The 16,074-nt window shown below is 45.0% G+C and overlaps 1 protein-coding gene across 1 annotated transcript in view; it reads left to right on the forward strand.

Moving 5' to 3' along the window:
* LOC126419266 (uncharacterized) overlaps positions 1–16,074 on the forward strand; it is a 161,789-nt gene that overhangs the window by 122,052 nt on the left and 23,663 nt on the right. Inside the window, exon 3 of the mRNA XM_050086424.1 lies at positions 11,699–11,832. Coding sequence (XP_049942381.1) covers positions 11,699–11,832 — 134 coding nt within the window. The remainder of the gene's footprint in view (positions 1–11,698; positions 11,833–16,074) is intronic.

The raw sequence follows: 16,074 nt of genomic DNA on the forward strand, positions 1-16,074 counted from the left end.
GGAGCGGTATGACCTCACCCCTGTGGACGGTATCCCAGCTCATGGTGGGGTCATGTTGCTCATTCAGGACGATGTCTATTACCATCCCATCCCATTGACCACCCCACTCCAAGCAATAGCTGTCCGTATTACTCTTTCTGCTTTTACTTTTTCAGTTTGTACCATCTACTCTCCATTGTCATCTGCTGTTAGTCTGGCTGACATGATGTTCCTGATCGTTCAGCTTCCCCGCCGTTTTTATTGTTTGGCGACTTCAATGCCCATCATCCCCTTTGGGGCTCTCCTGCATCCTGTCCAAGAGGCTCACTCTTGGCGGATGTCTTCAACCATCTCAATCTTGTCTGCCTCAATACTGGCGCCCCGACTTTCCTCTCGGACTCTACTCATACCTACTCCCACTTGGACCTCTCGATCTGTTCTGCCACTCTTGCCCGTCGGTTCGAGTGGTATGTCCTTTCTGACACCTATTCGAGCGACCACTTCCCCTGTGTCGTTCGTCTCCTGCACCACACCCCATCCCCATGTCCTTCAAGCTGGAACATACCGAAAGCTGACTGGGGACTTTACTCCTCCCTGGCGACCTTTCCGGACCACGATTTTCTCAATTGTGACAGTCAGGGCGAATACCTCATGGCTGTGTTATCATCAATGCTGCCGAACGTTCCATTCCTCGTACTACCTCTTCTTCACGTCGCGTTTCCATCCCCTGGTGTAACGAGGCTTGTAGAGACGCTATCCGTGCTCGACGACGTGCTTTACGCACCTTTCGCCGCCATCCTACGTTGGCGAATTGTATTGGATACAAACGACTCCGAGCGCAAAGCCGTAGAGTCATCAAAGACAGCAAAAAAGCTTGTTGGGCCTCTTTCACCAGCTCCTTTAACAGTTTTACTCCCTCTTCTGTCGTATGGGGTGGCCTGCGTCGGCTGTCGGGCATTAAGGCCCACTCCTCGGTACCTGGCCTGACCTCAGTTAATGAGGTCCTCGTTGATCCTGTGGCTGTCTCCAACGCCTTCGGCCTGTTTTTCGCGGAGGTTTCAAGCTCCGCCCATTACCACCCTGCCTTCCTTACCAGGAAAGAGGCAGAAGAGGCTCGGCGACCTTCCTTCCACTCGCTGAATCTGGAAACTTATAATGCCCCCTTTACTATGCGGGAACTCGAACGTGCGCTTGCACTGTCCCGGTCCTCTGCTCTGGGGCCAGATGCCATTCACGTTCAGATGCTGGCACACCTTTCTCCAGTGGGCAAAAGCTTCCTTCTTCGTACCTACAATCGCGTCTGGACCGAAGGTCAGGTCCCCATGCGTCGGCGTGACACGGTCATTGTTCCTATACCCAAACCCGGGAGGGATAGACACCTTCCTTCTAGTTACCGCCCCATTTCTCTTATAAGCTGTGTCTGTAAGGTGATGGAGCGCATGGTTCATGCTCGGTTAGTTTGGATTCTTGAATCTCGACGGCTGCTTACCAATGTCCAATGCGGCTTTCGTCGCCGCCGCTCCGCTGTTGACCACCTTGTGACCTTGTCGACATTCATCATGAACAACTTTTTGCGAAGGTGCCAAACGGTAGCTGTGTTCTTCGATTTGGAGAAGGCTTATGATACCTGTTGGAGAGGAGGTATCCTCCGCACTATGCACAGGTGGGGCCTACGCGGTCGCCTGCCCCTTTTTCTTGATTCCTTTTTAACAGATCGAAAGTTTAGGGTACGTGTGGGTTCCGTATTGTCCGACGTCTTCCTCCAGGAGAACGGAGTGCCTCAGGGCTCCGTTTTGAGCGTAGCCCTTTTTGCCATCGTGATGAATCCAATTATGGATTGCATTCCATCTAATGTCTCAGGCTCTCTCTTTGTCGATGACTTCGCGATCTACTGCAGTGCCCAGAAAACATGCCTCCTGGAGCGCTGCCTTCAGTGTTGTCTAGACAGCCTATACTCATGGAGCGTGGCAAATGGCTTCCGGTTCTCTGAAGAGAAGACGGTTTGTATCAACTTTTGGCGATATAAAGCGTTCCTTCCGCCATCCTTACATCTCGGTCCCGTTGTTCTCCCATTCGTGGAAACGACTAAGTATCTAGGGCTCACATTGGACAGGAAACTGTGTTGGTCTCCGCATGTCTCTTATTTGGCGGCCCGTTGTACACGTTCCCTTAATGTCATCAGAGTTCTTAGCGGTTCATCTTGGGGAGCGGATCGCACTGTCCTGCTTCGCTTGTATCGGTCCATAGTCCGATCGAAGCTGGATTATGGGAGCTTCGTCTACTCGTCTGCTCGGCCATCCCTCTTACGCCGTCTCAACTCCATCCACCATCGGGGGTTATGTCTTGCGACCGGAGCCTTCTACACTAGTCCTGTCGAGAGTCTTTATGCTGAAGCTGCTGAATTACCATTGACCTACCGGCGCGACGTACTGCTGTGTCGGTATGCCTGCCGGTTGTTGTCTATGCCCAACCACCCCTCTTACCAGTCCATCTTCGCCGATTCTCTCGACCGTCAGTACGGGTTGTGTGCGTCTGCCCTGCTGCCCCCCAGAGTCCGCTTCCGTCGCCTGCTTCGACAATTGGAGTTTACCCTCCCTACCACGTTCAGAGAGGGTGAGACCCCAACACCACCTTGACTCCAGGCTCCGGTTCATATTTATCTCGACCTCAGCTCACTCCCGAAGGAGGGTACTCCGGCTGCAGTGTATTGCTCACGGTTTGTCGAACTTCGTGCTCGACTTGCCGGTCACACCCTTATTTACACCGATGGCTCCAAAACTGACGATGGTGTTGACTGTGCCTTTGTCGTCGGGGCCGCCACCTTTAAATACCGGCTCCTCGACCAATGTTCGAGCTTTACGGCCGAGCTTTTTGCTCTCCATCAGGGCGTTCAGTATGCCCGCCGCCACCGCCATTCATCGTATGTACTCTGCTCTGACTCACTCAGTGCTCTTCAGAGCATTGGAGCTCCCTATCCGGTCCATCCCTTGATTCAACGGATACAGCAGTCCCTCCATTCTTTCGCTGATAATGGTTCTCCTGTCAGCTTTCTGTGGGTTCCTGGACATGTAGGAGTGCCTGGGAATGAGGCTGCGGATGCTGCAGCCAAGGCTGCAGTCCTCCTGCCTTGGCCAGCCTTCCATTGTGTCCCGTCATCTGACGTTCGTGGGGATGTTTGTAAGAGGCTTGTGTCGTTGTGGTGGGATGCTTGGTCATCCCTCCAAGGAAACAAGCTCCGGGCAGTAAAACCTCTCCCAACTGCTTGGACAACCTCCTCCCGACCATCTCAGCGAGAGGAGGTCCTTCTGACCAGGTTGCGGATTGGGCATTGCCGGTTTAGCCACCGCTACCTGCTCTCCGGTGACCCAGCACCGCAGTGCCCTTGTGGGCAGGCATTAACAGTGCGCCATGTTTTATTGTCGTGTCCCCGCTTTAGTCAATCTCGTGTTGTCCTGTCCCTGCCATCTACTTTACCGGATATTTTAGCTGATGACGCTTGAGCAGCTGCTAGTGTTCTGCGTTTTATAACTTTGACTGGCTTGTCCAAAAACATCTAACCTTTTTACTTATTTTATCTACATCTTTGTCAGGTCTTTCTGGTGTCCCCCCCTCCCCTTGAGTTTTACTAGATTCCATGTGATCTAACAACGATGGCTGGGCGCTAATGACCTCAGTAGTTGAGCGCCCTTAAACCCCACCAAAAAAAAAAAAAAAAAAAAAAAAGTTTCCCCACCAAATGGCCAATTTCCAGGTGGAGCAGGGGATGGGTAGGTCTGGGGGGTTCCCAGAGGTGGAAGGGTTAATTAATTCATCGATTCAATTAATTAGTCAATCAAATTGATATCCAAAGTGTGCTTTTGTTGGCGAGGGGCGTTTCCAGAGGAGGAGGGGGCGGGGGGGTGAAGGTTTCTCGGGAAACCACTTAACTGAACAATAGGTGAAGGACCTACCGATCAAAAGGTTGGCTTGGCTACGAAGTCTTTCGCGACGTATTCCCTGAGTAAAAATTTCTCGGTGTACATGCCGCGTCAAATCAGGATAAATCTCCGAGCTTTCGACCACCATGGAGGTAGTGGTCGAAAGCTCGGAGATTTATCCTGATTTGACGCGGCATGTACACCGAGAAAATTTTTACTCAAAAGGTTGGCTTATCTCCAGGCTGTCAGAATCCTCTTGGCGGAACAATAGATGCATCATCTGCCGATCAAAAGAGAACAATAGGCATGCCCCTGAATGTATACTTGCCTGTGAACGTAGGTAATCCGCAATGTGAGGAGATGGCCGCGTTACTCGACTACTGCCATATACCCGAATTGGAAGAGGCCATACTGCATCCCATTGTAGAGAACACGTCAACAGTACAAGAGCAATTGCGCTAGTTTCTCTGCTTATTAATGAGTGTAATTGTAAAACAAGTGATTTACTGGGGTCACACCTAATAAATTAGTTGTAAAAGTGGTCGCATTACCAACATGTTTCCAAACGGCTGTAGCAGGGTTGGTTCAAATGGCTCTGAGCACTATGGGACTCAACTGCTGAGGTCATTAGTCCCCTAGAACTTAGAACTAGTTAAACCTAACTAACGTAAGGACATCACAAACATCCATGCCCGAGGCAGGATTCGAACCTGCGACCGTAGCGGTCTTGCGGTTCCAGACTGCAGCGCCTTTAACCGCACGGCCACTTCGGCCGGCGCTGCAGCAGGGAAATGCTACGTTTCCAGGCATGGGTTTCAATTCAGAATATTATCTATTCATTTCCCTCTACAAATCATTGAAGTTTTTAACGGTAATTTCCGAACACTGTGTATAACAGCATTGTTCGCAAACTGCCTCATGCAGTTTCCATAATCTATTAGATTATTTATATATATTGTGAACGGTAACGGTCTTCTAACGCTCACCACGGTTAGGCTTAACAACCACTCTCCCCCCCCCCCCCCCCCCCCCCTCCTTTCATGAACAATAGGCCTTACCGATACCGAGATGGGGTGGCCCGCACGTGGTCAGCGATACACATAGCTGTAACGTACGTGCAACCACAACAGAGAGGTATCTGCAGAGAGACCGGACCGACCAGTCGTTTCTCAAGAGGGCAGCTGTCTTTTCAGTAGCTGCAGGGGTAACAGTCTGGAATCTGGCCTTGTAACAACGTGGACTAACTGTGCTGGTACTGCAAACGGTTGAAATCAAGGAAAAACTACAGCCGTTACTTCTCCAGATGGCATGCAGCTCTACGCTATTGCTAAATGATCGTGGCATCCCTTCAGGCAAAATATCCCAGATGAAATAGTCCCACATTTGGATCTTTGGGCGAGGACTGCTCAGAAGGATGTCATCAGGAAAAACAAAACTAGCACAGAATGTTAGATCCGTTGATCGAGTGTATAGGTTAGAGAACTCGAAAAGAGAAATGGATAATTTGAATAACGAATAGTTCAAAATTGCATGTAGTAAAGTGCTGTGGCAGGAAGAATAGGACTTCTGGTCAAGCGAGTACAAGGCTACAAATATAAAATGAAATAGGAGTAGGTCTAATAATGAATAAGAAAATAGGAATGTGGGTAATCTTCTTCCTACGGGTTAGATGCTGGCTGCTACGGATTCCTCTCTTATGCCATTTTCATCTCAGACTAGCTCTTACACCCACATCTATGATTTGTTGGATATACTCCAGTCTCTGTTTTCCCTTCCAGTTTTTACCCTCTATAGCTTTTTCTAGTACCATGGAAGCTATTCCCTAGTGTGTTAACATTTCATATCATTCTGTCCTTTGGCTCTGAGCACTATGGGACTTAAATTCTTAGGCCATCAGTCCCCGAGAACTTAGAACCACTTAAACCTAACTAACCTAAGGACATCACACACATCCATGCCCGAGGCAGGATTCGAACCAGCAACCGTAGCGTTCTGTCCTTTCTTCTTGTCTGTGTTTTCCACATGATCCTTCACTTACTGATTCTGCAAGGGACTCATTTTCGGCATCCTTATGTAGCACCTCAAACGCTTTGATTCCGGTTTTCTACGGTCTATGATTGACTTCCATACAGTATTGTGCATTGAAAGTGCATTCCAGGAATTTCTACCTCAGATTAAGGCCCTTGATTGATACCAGTAGACATCTTTTCTCTAGGGGTACACAATTTGCCTATGCATGCCTGCTTTTAATTGCTTCGTTTATATTGTATCATTGTGCTTCCAACATAGCAGAATTCCTTCACTTCGTGGTCCCTAATTTTGATAAGTTAATAGCTATTTTCATTTTTGCTACTCCTCGTTACTTTTTTCCTTCTTCGGTATACTCTTAATCACTGCTGCTCACTCATTAGACCATTCATTCTATTGAACGTGTCTTGAAATTTTCCCGCACTTCCACTGATGATAGCAATGTTATCAGCGAATCCTATCATTGATATCCTTTCACCTTTGTTTTATTTCCGTCATTGCTTCTTTGAGGTGCAACATTGAGCAATAGGAGCGAAAGACTATAGCCCTTTCCTTCAGTTTTTAATCCGAGCATTTGACTGGTGGTCTTCCATCCTTACGATTACCTCTTAGTATTCGTACATATTGTGTATTACCTATATCTTCCTATAGCTTGTACCTATTTCTCTGACAATTTCAAACATCTATTTTACGTTGTCAAACACTTGTTTTCTGTCGACAAATCCTATAAATGTGTGTTTATTTTTGTAACTATTCTTTCTATTATCCAGCGCAACTCGAGAACAGATTCATCGTCGTAGTATCTCAGTATACAATAACTCACAAACATCATTGTAAAAGTGCAGTGGAGCACCATCCTGTTGACAAATGAAATCATCACCGTCCTCTTGCAAGTGCAACATGAACTACGCAAAATGTCTTCTCCGTTGCTCAAGATCACTGGAGAAAAAACTTAGTGAGTGCATAACCATATAGTTGGTAACTTGAATACTGACATTCTTTTATCTACATCTACATGAATACTCTGCAAATCACATTTAAGTGCCTGGTAGAGGGTTCATCGAACCACCTTCACAATTCTCTATTATTCCAATCTCGTACAGCGCGCGGAAAGAACGAATACCTGTATCTTTTCGTATGAGCTCTGATTTCCGTTATTTTATAGTGGTGATCGTTTCTCCCTATGTAGGCCGGTGTCAACAAAATATTTTCGCATTCGGAGGAGAAAGTTGGTGATTGGAATTTCGTGAAAAGATTCGGTCGCAATGAAAAACGCCTTTCTTTTAATGATGTCCAGCCCAAATCCTGTATCATTTCAGTGACACTCTCTCCCATATTTGGCGATAATACAAAACGTGCTGCCCTTCTTTGAACTTTTTCGATGTATTCCGTCAGTCCTGTCTTGTAAGGATCCCACACTGCGCAGCAGTATTCTAAAAGAGGACGGACAAGCGTAGTGTAGGCAGTCTGCTTAGTAGATCTATCACATTTTCTAAGTGTCCTGCCTTCCCCACAACATTTTCTGTGTGTTCCTTCCAGTTGTGATTACTTCTAGTAACTCTGCGTATACACTCTGTAAGCCACAGTACGGTGCATTGTGCAGAGCACCTCGCACCGTCATTTCATCCGAGTCAGGAATGAGTTTTGTGCATCACTATAACACATTCAGAGCTGCAAAACTACTTTATTCTTCTTTTTTTTTAAAAAAAAAATTTCTTGACTTCTGACGAGCACGCCTTGGCAGTTTTTCTGCATTTCAGAGCTGTAAAATGCGAAATGTTGTTCAGTGACGTCGTTGAGACACATCGGTAATTGTTTAGAAGTTTGTAAACTGTATGCAGGTGGTCATTAAGAATAACCAATGGTCATAATCTTTCGTCTTCACCTTAGAAGTTCCTCTAATTCCACGGATAACTCTTCAGTTGCGGTGTATGCATAAGTCACTTTGCTGCAGAATCTTTGCTGTAGTTTCAGAGCTGGAATTATTTATTGGATTAGTTTTAACTTTGATTTGTGAGACAGACCAAGATGCCTCAGTGTGTGGGAGACTTAGAGGCGTCCGAGGAAGCGATCTAGGAGCACAAACCAGCAGAGGAAATTGGAGATCGTTTCACTGAACTTCCAGTCGCATTCAAGCTGGCTTTAAAGCTCTGGGTCGAGTCATAGAAACCCTTTTTATTGGTAGTGGTGAAATAAACTGAGAAATATGGGTGACAAGGCATCTGATTTATTGTTACAGTGTGCTCTATGTGCTGTCGTCGGACTTTGTGGATGGCCCAGCCGCTGCTAGTAGATTGTTGATGGGTTCTTTTGCGAAATGCTCCAGTCGCCAGTCCCACTCCACTGTTGCGGTCTGGATCGAGCAAATTTAATACTAACGGAACTGCGGATGTGTACTTCTAATGGGGCGGGGTTGGTGATTTGCAATCACAGTGAAATGAATACCCTTAGCTGCTTACAGGCGTTGATATATGTCAACGGGGACAGTTGAAAATGTGTGCCCCGACGGGGACTCGAACCCGGGTTCTCCTGCTTACATGGTAGACGCTCTATCCATATTTTTTTTTAAATCTTATTTTGTTCGCTTTTGTTCGTTGCATCTGCTCGGGGCGGACGTCGTAAGACATCCGTTTTAAGGTCGTTGTTGATCGATTAACTCAGTTTTTTATTACAGGGGGCAGCTAACCCTCTAACCGAACACGCTGAGTTATCGTGCCAGTTGGTCCATCTGAGCCACCGAGGAAACAGAGGATAGTGCGACTGCAGGGACTTATCTCTGGCACGCCTCCCGGCAGACCCATATTCGCAAAACTTATTGTCCCGCACTATATTCATAGTGCCCCTGCCCACCATACTCATTACTTGCGGCTTTACCGCTGATTTCCGTAAGAGTTCGGGCACTGTTTGTGCATCCGCACAGACGATGGTCAAATGGCCGGTGAGCCATATATATATATATGTATGAAGATGGTATCTGTTCTTTCGGACATCCAAGATCCATATTATAACACCATATACTATTATAGCCAATTACAAAACTACTGATACTGAAGAGGTGGATGGAAGGATGACATCGCAGTTAAATTGTCATGTTGTAATAAAACAAAAGCTAACCCAAATAACAGCATAAGCCAAAAAGGTATATTTCTGGAATGTACCAAAATACTAGTTCCATGACACTTGGGCCTATATGATCATAAGAACTATAACGCTAACCACAGAAGAAATACCGCTGTTGAACTAAAACCAAGCCAAACCAACAACACCAGGACGGGCTCTGAGCACTCCATAAAACTACCTTGCGGTAACAGGGGGTAGGGGCACAGTGTGGGAGGGAAGAGGAGGAGGTGAATTGCGCCCGGGTGTGAAAAAAAGGATCGGGATAAGTTGGACCAAGCAATCAACCAACACTAAGAAGTGATTTCCACATTTGTATAAATTATCAAATTCGCCAGCCGGTTTTAACATCTTATGTGGCTCACACAGCGTGACTTCGCTAGAATCTACCCCAATAGTAACAACCATGAGATGTGGAACAGGTTCGCAAAATACGTCGTAGTAAAATATGCAATGTCCATACCCACCAAAGGGAAGCACTAGTGGAAACAAATGCAAAAAGCATTAAAAAAGCGTACGTAACTCAGTGCCTACCCACACTAACAGATGAAACACAAACATCTTAGTCACAGCTGCCAAAATGTCTACAGAGACCTGGCAGAGAATAAAAGCACGACGAGCTGTTGGGCGAGGCGTCTGTCATCACGGCAATAAGGTCTTGCAAACCTGTCCGATCTCCTGCGTGGTGGCCGGTCGCACAGACCTGTGACTGCTGCAACGTTGGAACGTGCGAACACACTCGCTGCCCAACAAGACGTGTCTGTTGGTAGTGCTGACATACTTGTACAACAGTTTGGGTACTCAAAGGTATGTGCCCGCCGGGTTTCTCACCGCCTAACAGAAGACGACAAAGAGCGACGGAATTGATTGCGCGTTGCGACGCTGATCGTCACAAGCTATGAAACATGGGTTCACCACTTCGAACCTGAAACAAAACGGCAATCTGTGGAGTGGCTTCATGCTACACTTCCTCTGAAAAAAGTGTTCAAAGCCGCACCCTCAGCCTGTCATGGTGACAGTTTCCTAGTACTCAGAAGGGGTGATTCTGTTTGATGTACTCGCACATGGTGCATTGATTAGTTGTGAAGTGTATTGTGCTACCCTCAGGAAATTGGAGAAACGACTTCAGTATGCTGGGCGCCTGGAGAGTGCAGATGATTACAACGCAAACCCTCACACAAGTCTACGCACCCGAGAGGAGCTCACAAAACTTTTTTGGACTGTTCTTTCTCATTCACCCCACAGCCCGGATCTCGCACCTTTCGATTTCTATCTGTTTGGCCCAATGAAGGATGTACTCTGCGGGAAGCAGTACGTGAGTGATGGGGAGGTTATTGATACAGCGTCTCCGACGTCGACCATTAAATTGGTACCATGTGGCCATACAGGCCGTCCCTGTACGCATTGACGGAGATAATGTTGACAACTAGGATTTTGTAGTCAAGATTGGGGAATGATATGCTGTATTCGAATCCTGAATAAAATCAACCTGCTTTCAGAAAGAAAAAAAATGTGTGCATCTCTTATTGAACGACTCTCGTACTTTCTTCTCATGTCATGTCACGATAGTTCACCATGTGGCGATCGATCTCCCGGTGAGCAATGGTCATGAACAGTATGGATATTTTGAAAGTAGCTCTGTTCTGCCTCGGTGGCTACCTCCCGTTACATGCAATCTGCTGCCCCATGCGCTTTTGTTAACATTTAGATGAGTGGTCCCCAACCTTTCTTAGACTGTTACCCCTGAGTGCAATCAGACATTAGCTAGTATTCCCTCCCTCCCCTTCCACCACATTCTGATCAACTTCAGCACCTAACTAAACTGTACAATGAAAGACTTTTCTTGAAACACTTTTCTTTATGAACGATGAATGATATTCAGTGTGTGTGTGTGTGTGTGTGTGTGTGTGTGTGTGTGTATGTGCGCGCGCGTGCGTGCGTGCGCGCGCAACATACTTCCCCTACATTACTTCTCTCCATTGCGGCATTTGCTTGACCGACACACTGCATCCCCATTTAAAATCAAACAGGGTCAGATGTGTGCACTATGCTTACTGTTTGTGAATCACTTTATTGCTGAACTGGCTTTGAACGGGCGCAAATTGTACGACTTCAGACTGTTAAGGCTTTGTGTCTAACCAGTCTAATAATAACAACAACAATAATAATACTGTGTACACAATTACGTGGTTACTGCTGCGTTGTGCTGTCCATTAATTCATTTATCTGTTTCGAAGCGAGTAATTAAGCAATTTATGGACGACTGCAGGTACTATCTACAACTTGGAGAAGGCATTGTTGTGAAATATTTAGCATTTGTTACGTGTATGTCTCACTTTTTACCGTCAGCGATATACGAGACAGAGCTCAACATACGTGCGTAGAGGGTGGACTATGTGAAGGAACCTCTAACCTCCCCCGGATTAATGCTGCCAACTGAGAAAAAGTAATTGTCGATAACTTATATAAATAGTATTAGTCTTACAAAATTGTGATTATGGTAATAATGATATTTTGGAAATAATTTAGTTTTGAAAGAGATCGAATCGTTAAGTTTCTATCCCTCCTCAGGGGGCAATTATCCCCGGGCTGGGAACCACTGATTTGGATTGATGAATACTGGTGAGAGTGAGCCCGCGACGGTTCTGTGTTGGCAGCTCTGCGGTGACGCGCGCCTTCCGCGGCTCTTCGCGGTCTGGACGCGCCGCCTTCGGCCCACTGGACCCGCAGGTGACGAGGAGGGCGCTGTTGCAGGCGCATGAGGCAGCCAGCAACGTCTCCATGCGAGCGGGTAAGTAGCCGCGGGCAGCAGCGGAGAAACCGCCATCCCATGCGACTTTACATTTTCCGCGTTTTACCTAAACCCATTGCCAGATTACACCAGAGCGGGCCCCATGGTAAATGCTAGGAACAGCCCCTCGATTTGCTTTGGGTCTGAAAGTTTAGTATATAAAATAAAAAAAACTCTTTACTTTGGTCCCAAAACGATATGTGCATCTTCTTGGATGATTATCGTCGCTTCAAGCAGTCTTCTTGGTTGTTTTTCTTGGATTGCGTCTGCAAAAAATCTCAGTTGTTGACAAAATAAATGCCAACAATGACGGTTACACATCGGGGAAGCAATTATTAGGTCACCACACCGCCACTGTTCCACCAGTTGCATAACATTATCTTTCGTGCATGCGTGTTGGTCTTTGTACGGGGAGTTGCTGCTTTGTTTGGGCTCAAACGTTCCTTTCTTTTCCTTATATTAACATAAAGACGCCATTTTTCGTCACGAGCTTACTAATGACGAGCGAGCAGAGATACACGTACGGCCATCCGCCGATTGTTTGTGATTTTGACTTTCAGCATGCGGTACCCACACATCGATTTTTGAACCTTCCCCATTGCACACAAAATCGTAGCAACTGGAATACCAATATGCAAAACAAAAACGCTATGAATTTATGCACCAACCTAATGTAAACGCTATCTTATGCAATTACATTTTTATAAAAAAATCCACTTCATTAAATTTGTGCAAAATAATGAAGTTAATACAGTGATTGGCAGGAGGCATTCAAGGATCAGAAATGGAATTTAAGAAAAGAATTTTAACTGAAACCAAATTTAACAAATGAAGACCACAGTCTTTTTGATAACGATTTAAAAAGAAATTAGCCTTCTGAAAGTACTGAACACAGGGCCTTAGTTTCCAAGCCTACAGCGTTATAGCTGTTATAGTTATTTTTAATGGTGTCTCACGGCTGATTATTTTAATTACATTTTCACAAACGAGGGTCCAGCAGGGTGGATGGAAGCACGTTGTGAAAACTGTCATCCATTCGTGCACCATTTTATGGGTGTTATCAGGAATACAATCCCACTCCTGTTTTCTCAGGGGCAAATAAATATTTATGTATTCGTAAGTAAATTAATTATAACGATGACATATGATCAGATCAAATACCGATATTGATACCTACAGTGTTATGTACTTTGCTCATAGAACCTCCTTGGCCTTTTTCTTATAACTTGGTTGCATATATAAACAATTCAAATACGCTTACCTTGTTCTTCAGTGCTTCCCGTTTTTCTATCGGCAAATTTCGCAATCACTAGATAAAATTAATTATATTTCACTCGTTTAATATATTCTTCTGTTGTCCTGTTAGTCCACCGCGGCCGGCAAAGAAACGCCGACACAAAAGAAACGCAGGAGCCGCGAAACTACAGCGCGTTATACAATAGTCCTCCGACAAGAAAGCAACGTTTACTCTAGACGTCTCGTTTCAAAAGTACTGTAACAAAAGTAAGTACTCTAGGTGTGAACGACTGTAATGGTAGACTTACATAAATAAACAGGATATCCGATATTTACTTTCTTATTGGTAAATGAGAAGCATATTCTAACTGATCGTGTTATTACGGCTAGTTTGGAAAACGTTAGGGAATCCTCGGTAAATTTTGCAGTGTTGTCAACTTAAGACACACAATGTATGGTGTCTCCAGTGCTGACTTTTAGAAGTGGCCTACATTTGTTATTACTCATCGTAAATTTGGTCGCCACCATTTTTCCGTTGGACAGTAGACAGAATATCATCAATATCTAAGTTGTTAGTTTTTTTTTACCTAGGCGCGGGGCTCCATAATGCACGGGGCCCCGTAACATTTACTAACTTTTATTACGTGGCTAATCCGGCACTCCCAAAACGATTAGAGGCGAATGCTGGGTGGCTCCTTCGAGAGAAGAGGGAAAAAGAAAGACCACTGGCGTTTTCCTTCATCGTCGAGTTATTCAGTAGACTGAATGCTCCATAACTTTTCCAGAAGCCTAAGTGATACACAATTTATACACAAACTGGTGCAAATACACAAACGGCATCAGTCCGATATTTACCAAAATTTTTAGTGTGAGGCCTTACATTAGCCTTTCCACCAACTCATCTATCCGCTTTGTGCTCGTCCCAACAGCCTCAGATATAAGAGTGACTCATCGCTCAACATCACAGAGCCCACTTAGCACCCCAGGTGATTCTAGCTCTGAAACAGGGGTGTTAAACCTTTCAGCTTACCTGAGTCATATTTGAAGAAGATGAGTATTTTTGGGCCACACATAATATATTCGTACTTCACACTAACATAACCACTAGCGGGAGAGGGGGTGGCAAGGACGCTCATAGGTGTGTATATTTAACACATTTAAGTAACTTAGAATTTATTAATTTATGATTCATTATTCTAAAAAAAAATATGGAATTAATTTTGTCATTTTATATATGAGCTTTCGTTAATAATTTTATATATAACTAATTACAAATCATAGAGTTAATGAGGCATTTGAATTTGGAAACTGAAGTATCAGTTTTAGATTCGACCAAAGTGGCTGTTACTCTGAGTGTTCTCAAGGTGTTATTCTGAGATTATGATTCCATTTTTACTCGTTGTGTGCCTTAATCTTGAGAGTAAATGTTCACAAACGTTAAGTGCTTCCAAGAAAGAGGACATACGTAATGGATGACTGTGTGGAAGGGGATATTTATCTCTGGTCAGGTACGATTGGTAAAACACCAATAAAGATGCGTGCGTGATCAAATTTTTCTTTTAGTTGGATGGCAAACTGCAACAGTGTCGCTTATTCAAATGGAACTAAGTAGTATCTGTTGCTAGTATTGTCTATCTAAGAGATGAATTCCATAGGATTTGGCACTTAAAAATTCGGTAAGTAGTCTCTCAGAAATTATAATGTTTAGAACGTGGCGCTTACGTATTTCAACATGAAATCAGTTGCCTGTCTTACGTGGAAGATTGTGGTTTTGCAGTCAAATAAGGAAGAAACAGGGTATTGCACCATCGCGGTGCTGTTAAACACTGCAGTGACAAAAGTAATGGGATAGCGATAAACACGTATAGAGACGGCAGTAGTATCACGAACATTAGGTATAAAGGACCGGTGCATTGGCGGAGCTATTATTAGTATTCAGGTGATTTACGTGAAAAGGTTTGTGGCATGATTATGGCCACTAACAGACTTTGAATGTAGAATGTAGTTGGAGCTAGACACATTGGACGTTCCATATACGAAATCGTTATGGAATACAGTATTCCAAGATCCACAGTGCCGGTTGTGTGCCGAGAATACCAAATTTCAGGCATTACCTCCCACCACATACAATGTGTGAAATAGCGCAGAAATCAGTGTGGGACGTGTGACGAGCGTATCCGTTAGGACGTTGCGGCGATTTTGGCGTTAATGGGCTATGGCAGCAACTATTGACTCGAGTATGTCTGCTAACAGCGCGATATTGCCTGCTCTCGTGACCATCTTCTGAGATCTGTCGATCTTATGGTGAGTCAGGTTTATCTGTGCTGTAGGCCCACATTTTATATATGAAAATTCGCGAAAAGCTGTCTCGCTGGTTTGTCTGATATTCACGTAAATGTGGAATCGATGGCGGTGTGCTTTAGGCCTCTATGGATCTCAGCGCCTCTTTGTATTCTAGTCAAGTGACCATGTTGGTAGACGTTACTATTTGCGTTTAATCGTTTCCACAACGGCAGTTTGTGTTTGGAGATTGTTGTTTACTGTGCGGGAATCGGCTTTCGTGAACAGTGTAAACATGAACTACGTTGAATTTATTTTAATTGTTAACAGAAAAGAGGACGGGTTGTGATCCGTGCTTGGGTAGCTCACTCGGTAGAGCACTTGCCCGCAAAAGGCAAAGGTTCTGAGTTCGAGTCGCGGTTCGCCGCCACACAGCTTTAATCTGCCAGGAAGTTTCATATTTAGCGTACACTCCGCAGCACAGTGAAAATCTCATTCCGGGAACAGAAAAGTAAATTACCAGGAAAAGTTAGCCGCAAAGGAACTAGGGTCTCTGATAACAGATTTTTGATTAAGAGAGTGATAAAATCAAATAAGCGTGACTACAAGCGAACATTTAACAAGGAACTGTATAGTTAGCACATGCTGTTGTGCGGGTGCATAAATTCGTAAACTAATACAAAAATGATTCAAATGGCTCTAAGGACTATGGGACTTAACATCTGA

Source organism: Schistocerca serialis, chromosome 9, assembly GCF_023864345.2.
Source record: "Schistocerca serialis cubense isolate TAMUIC-IGC-003099 chromosome 9, iqSchSeri2.2, whole genome shotgun sequence".
Lineage (NCBI taxonomy): Eukaryota > Metazoa > Arthropoda > Insecta > Orthoptera > Acrididae > Schistocerca > Schistocerca serialis.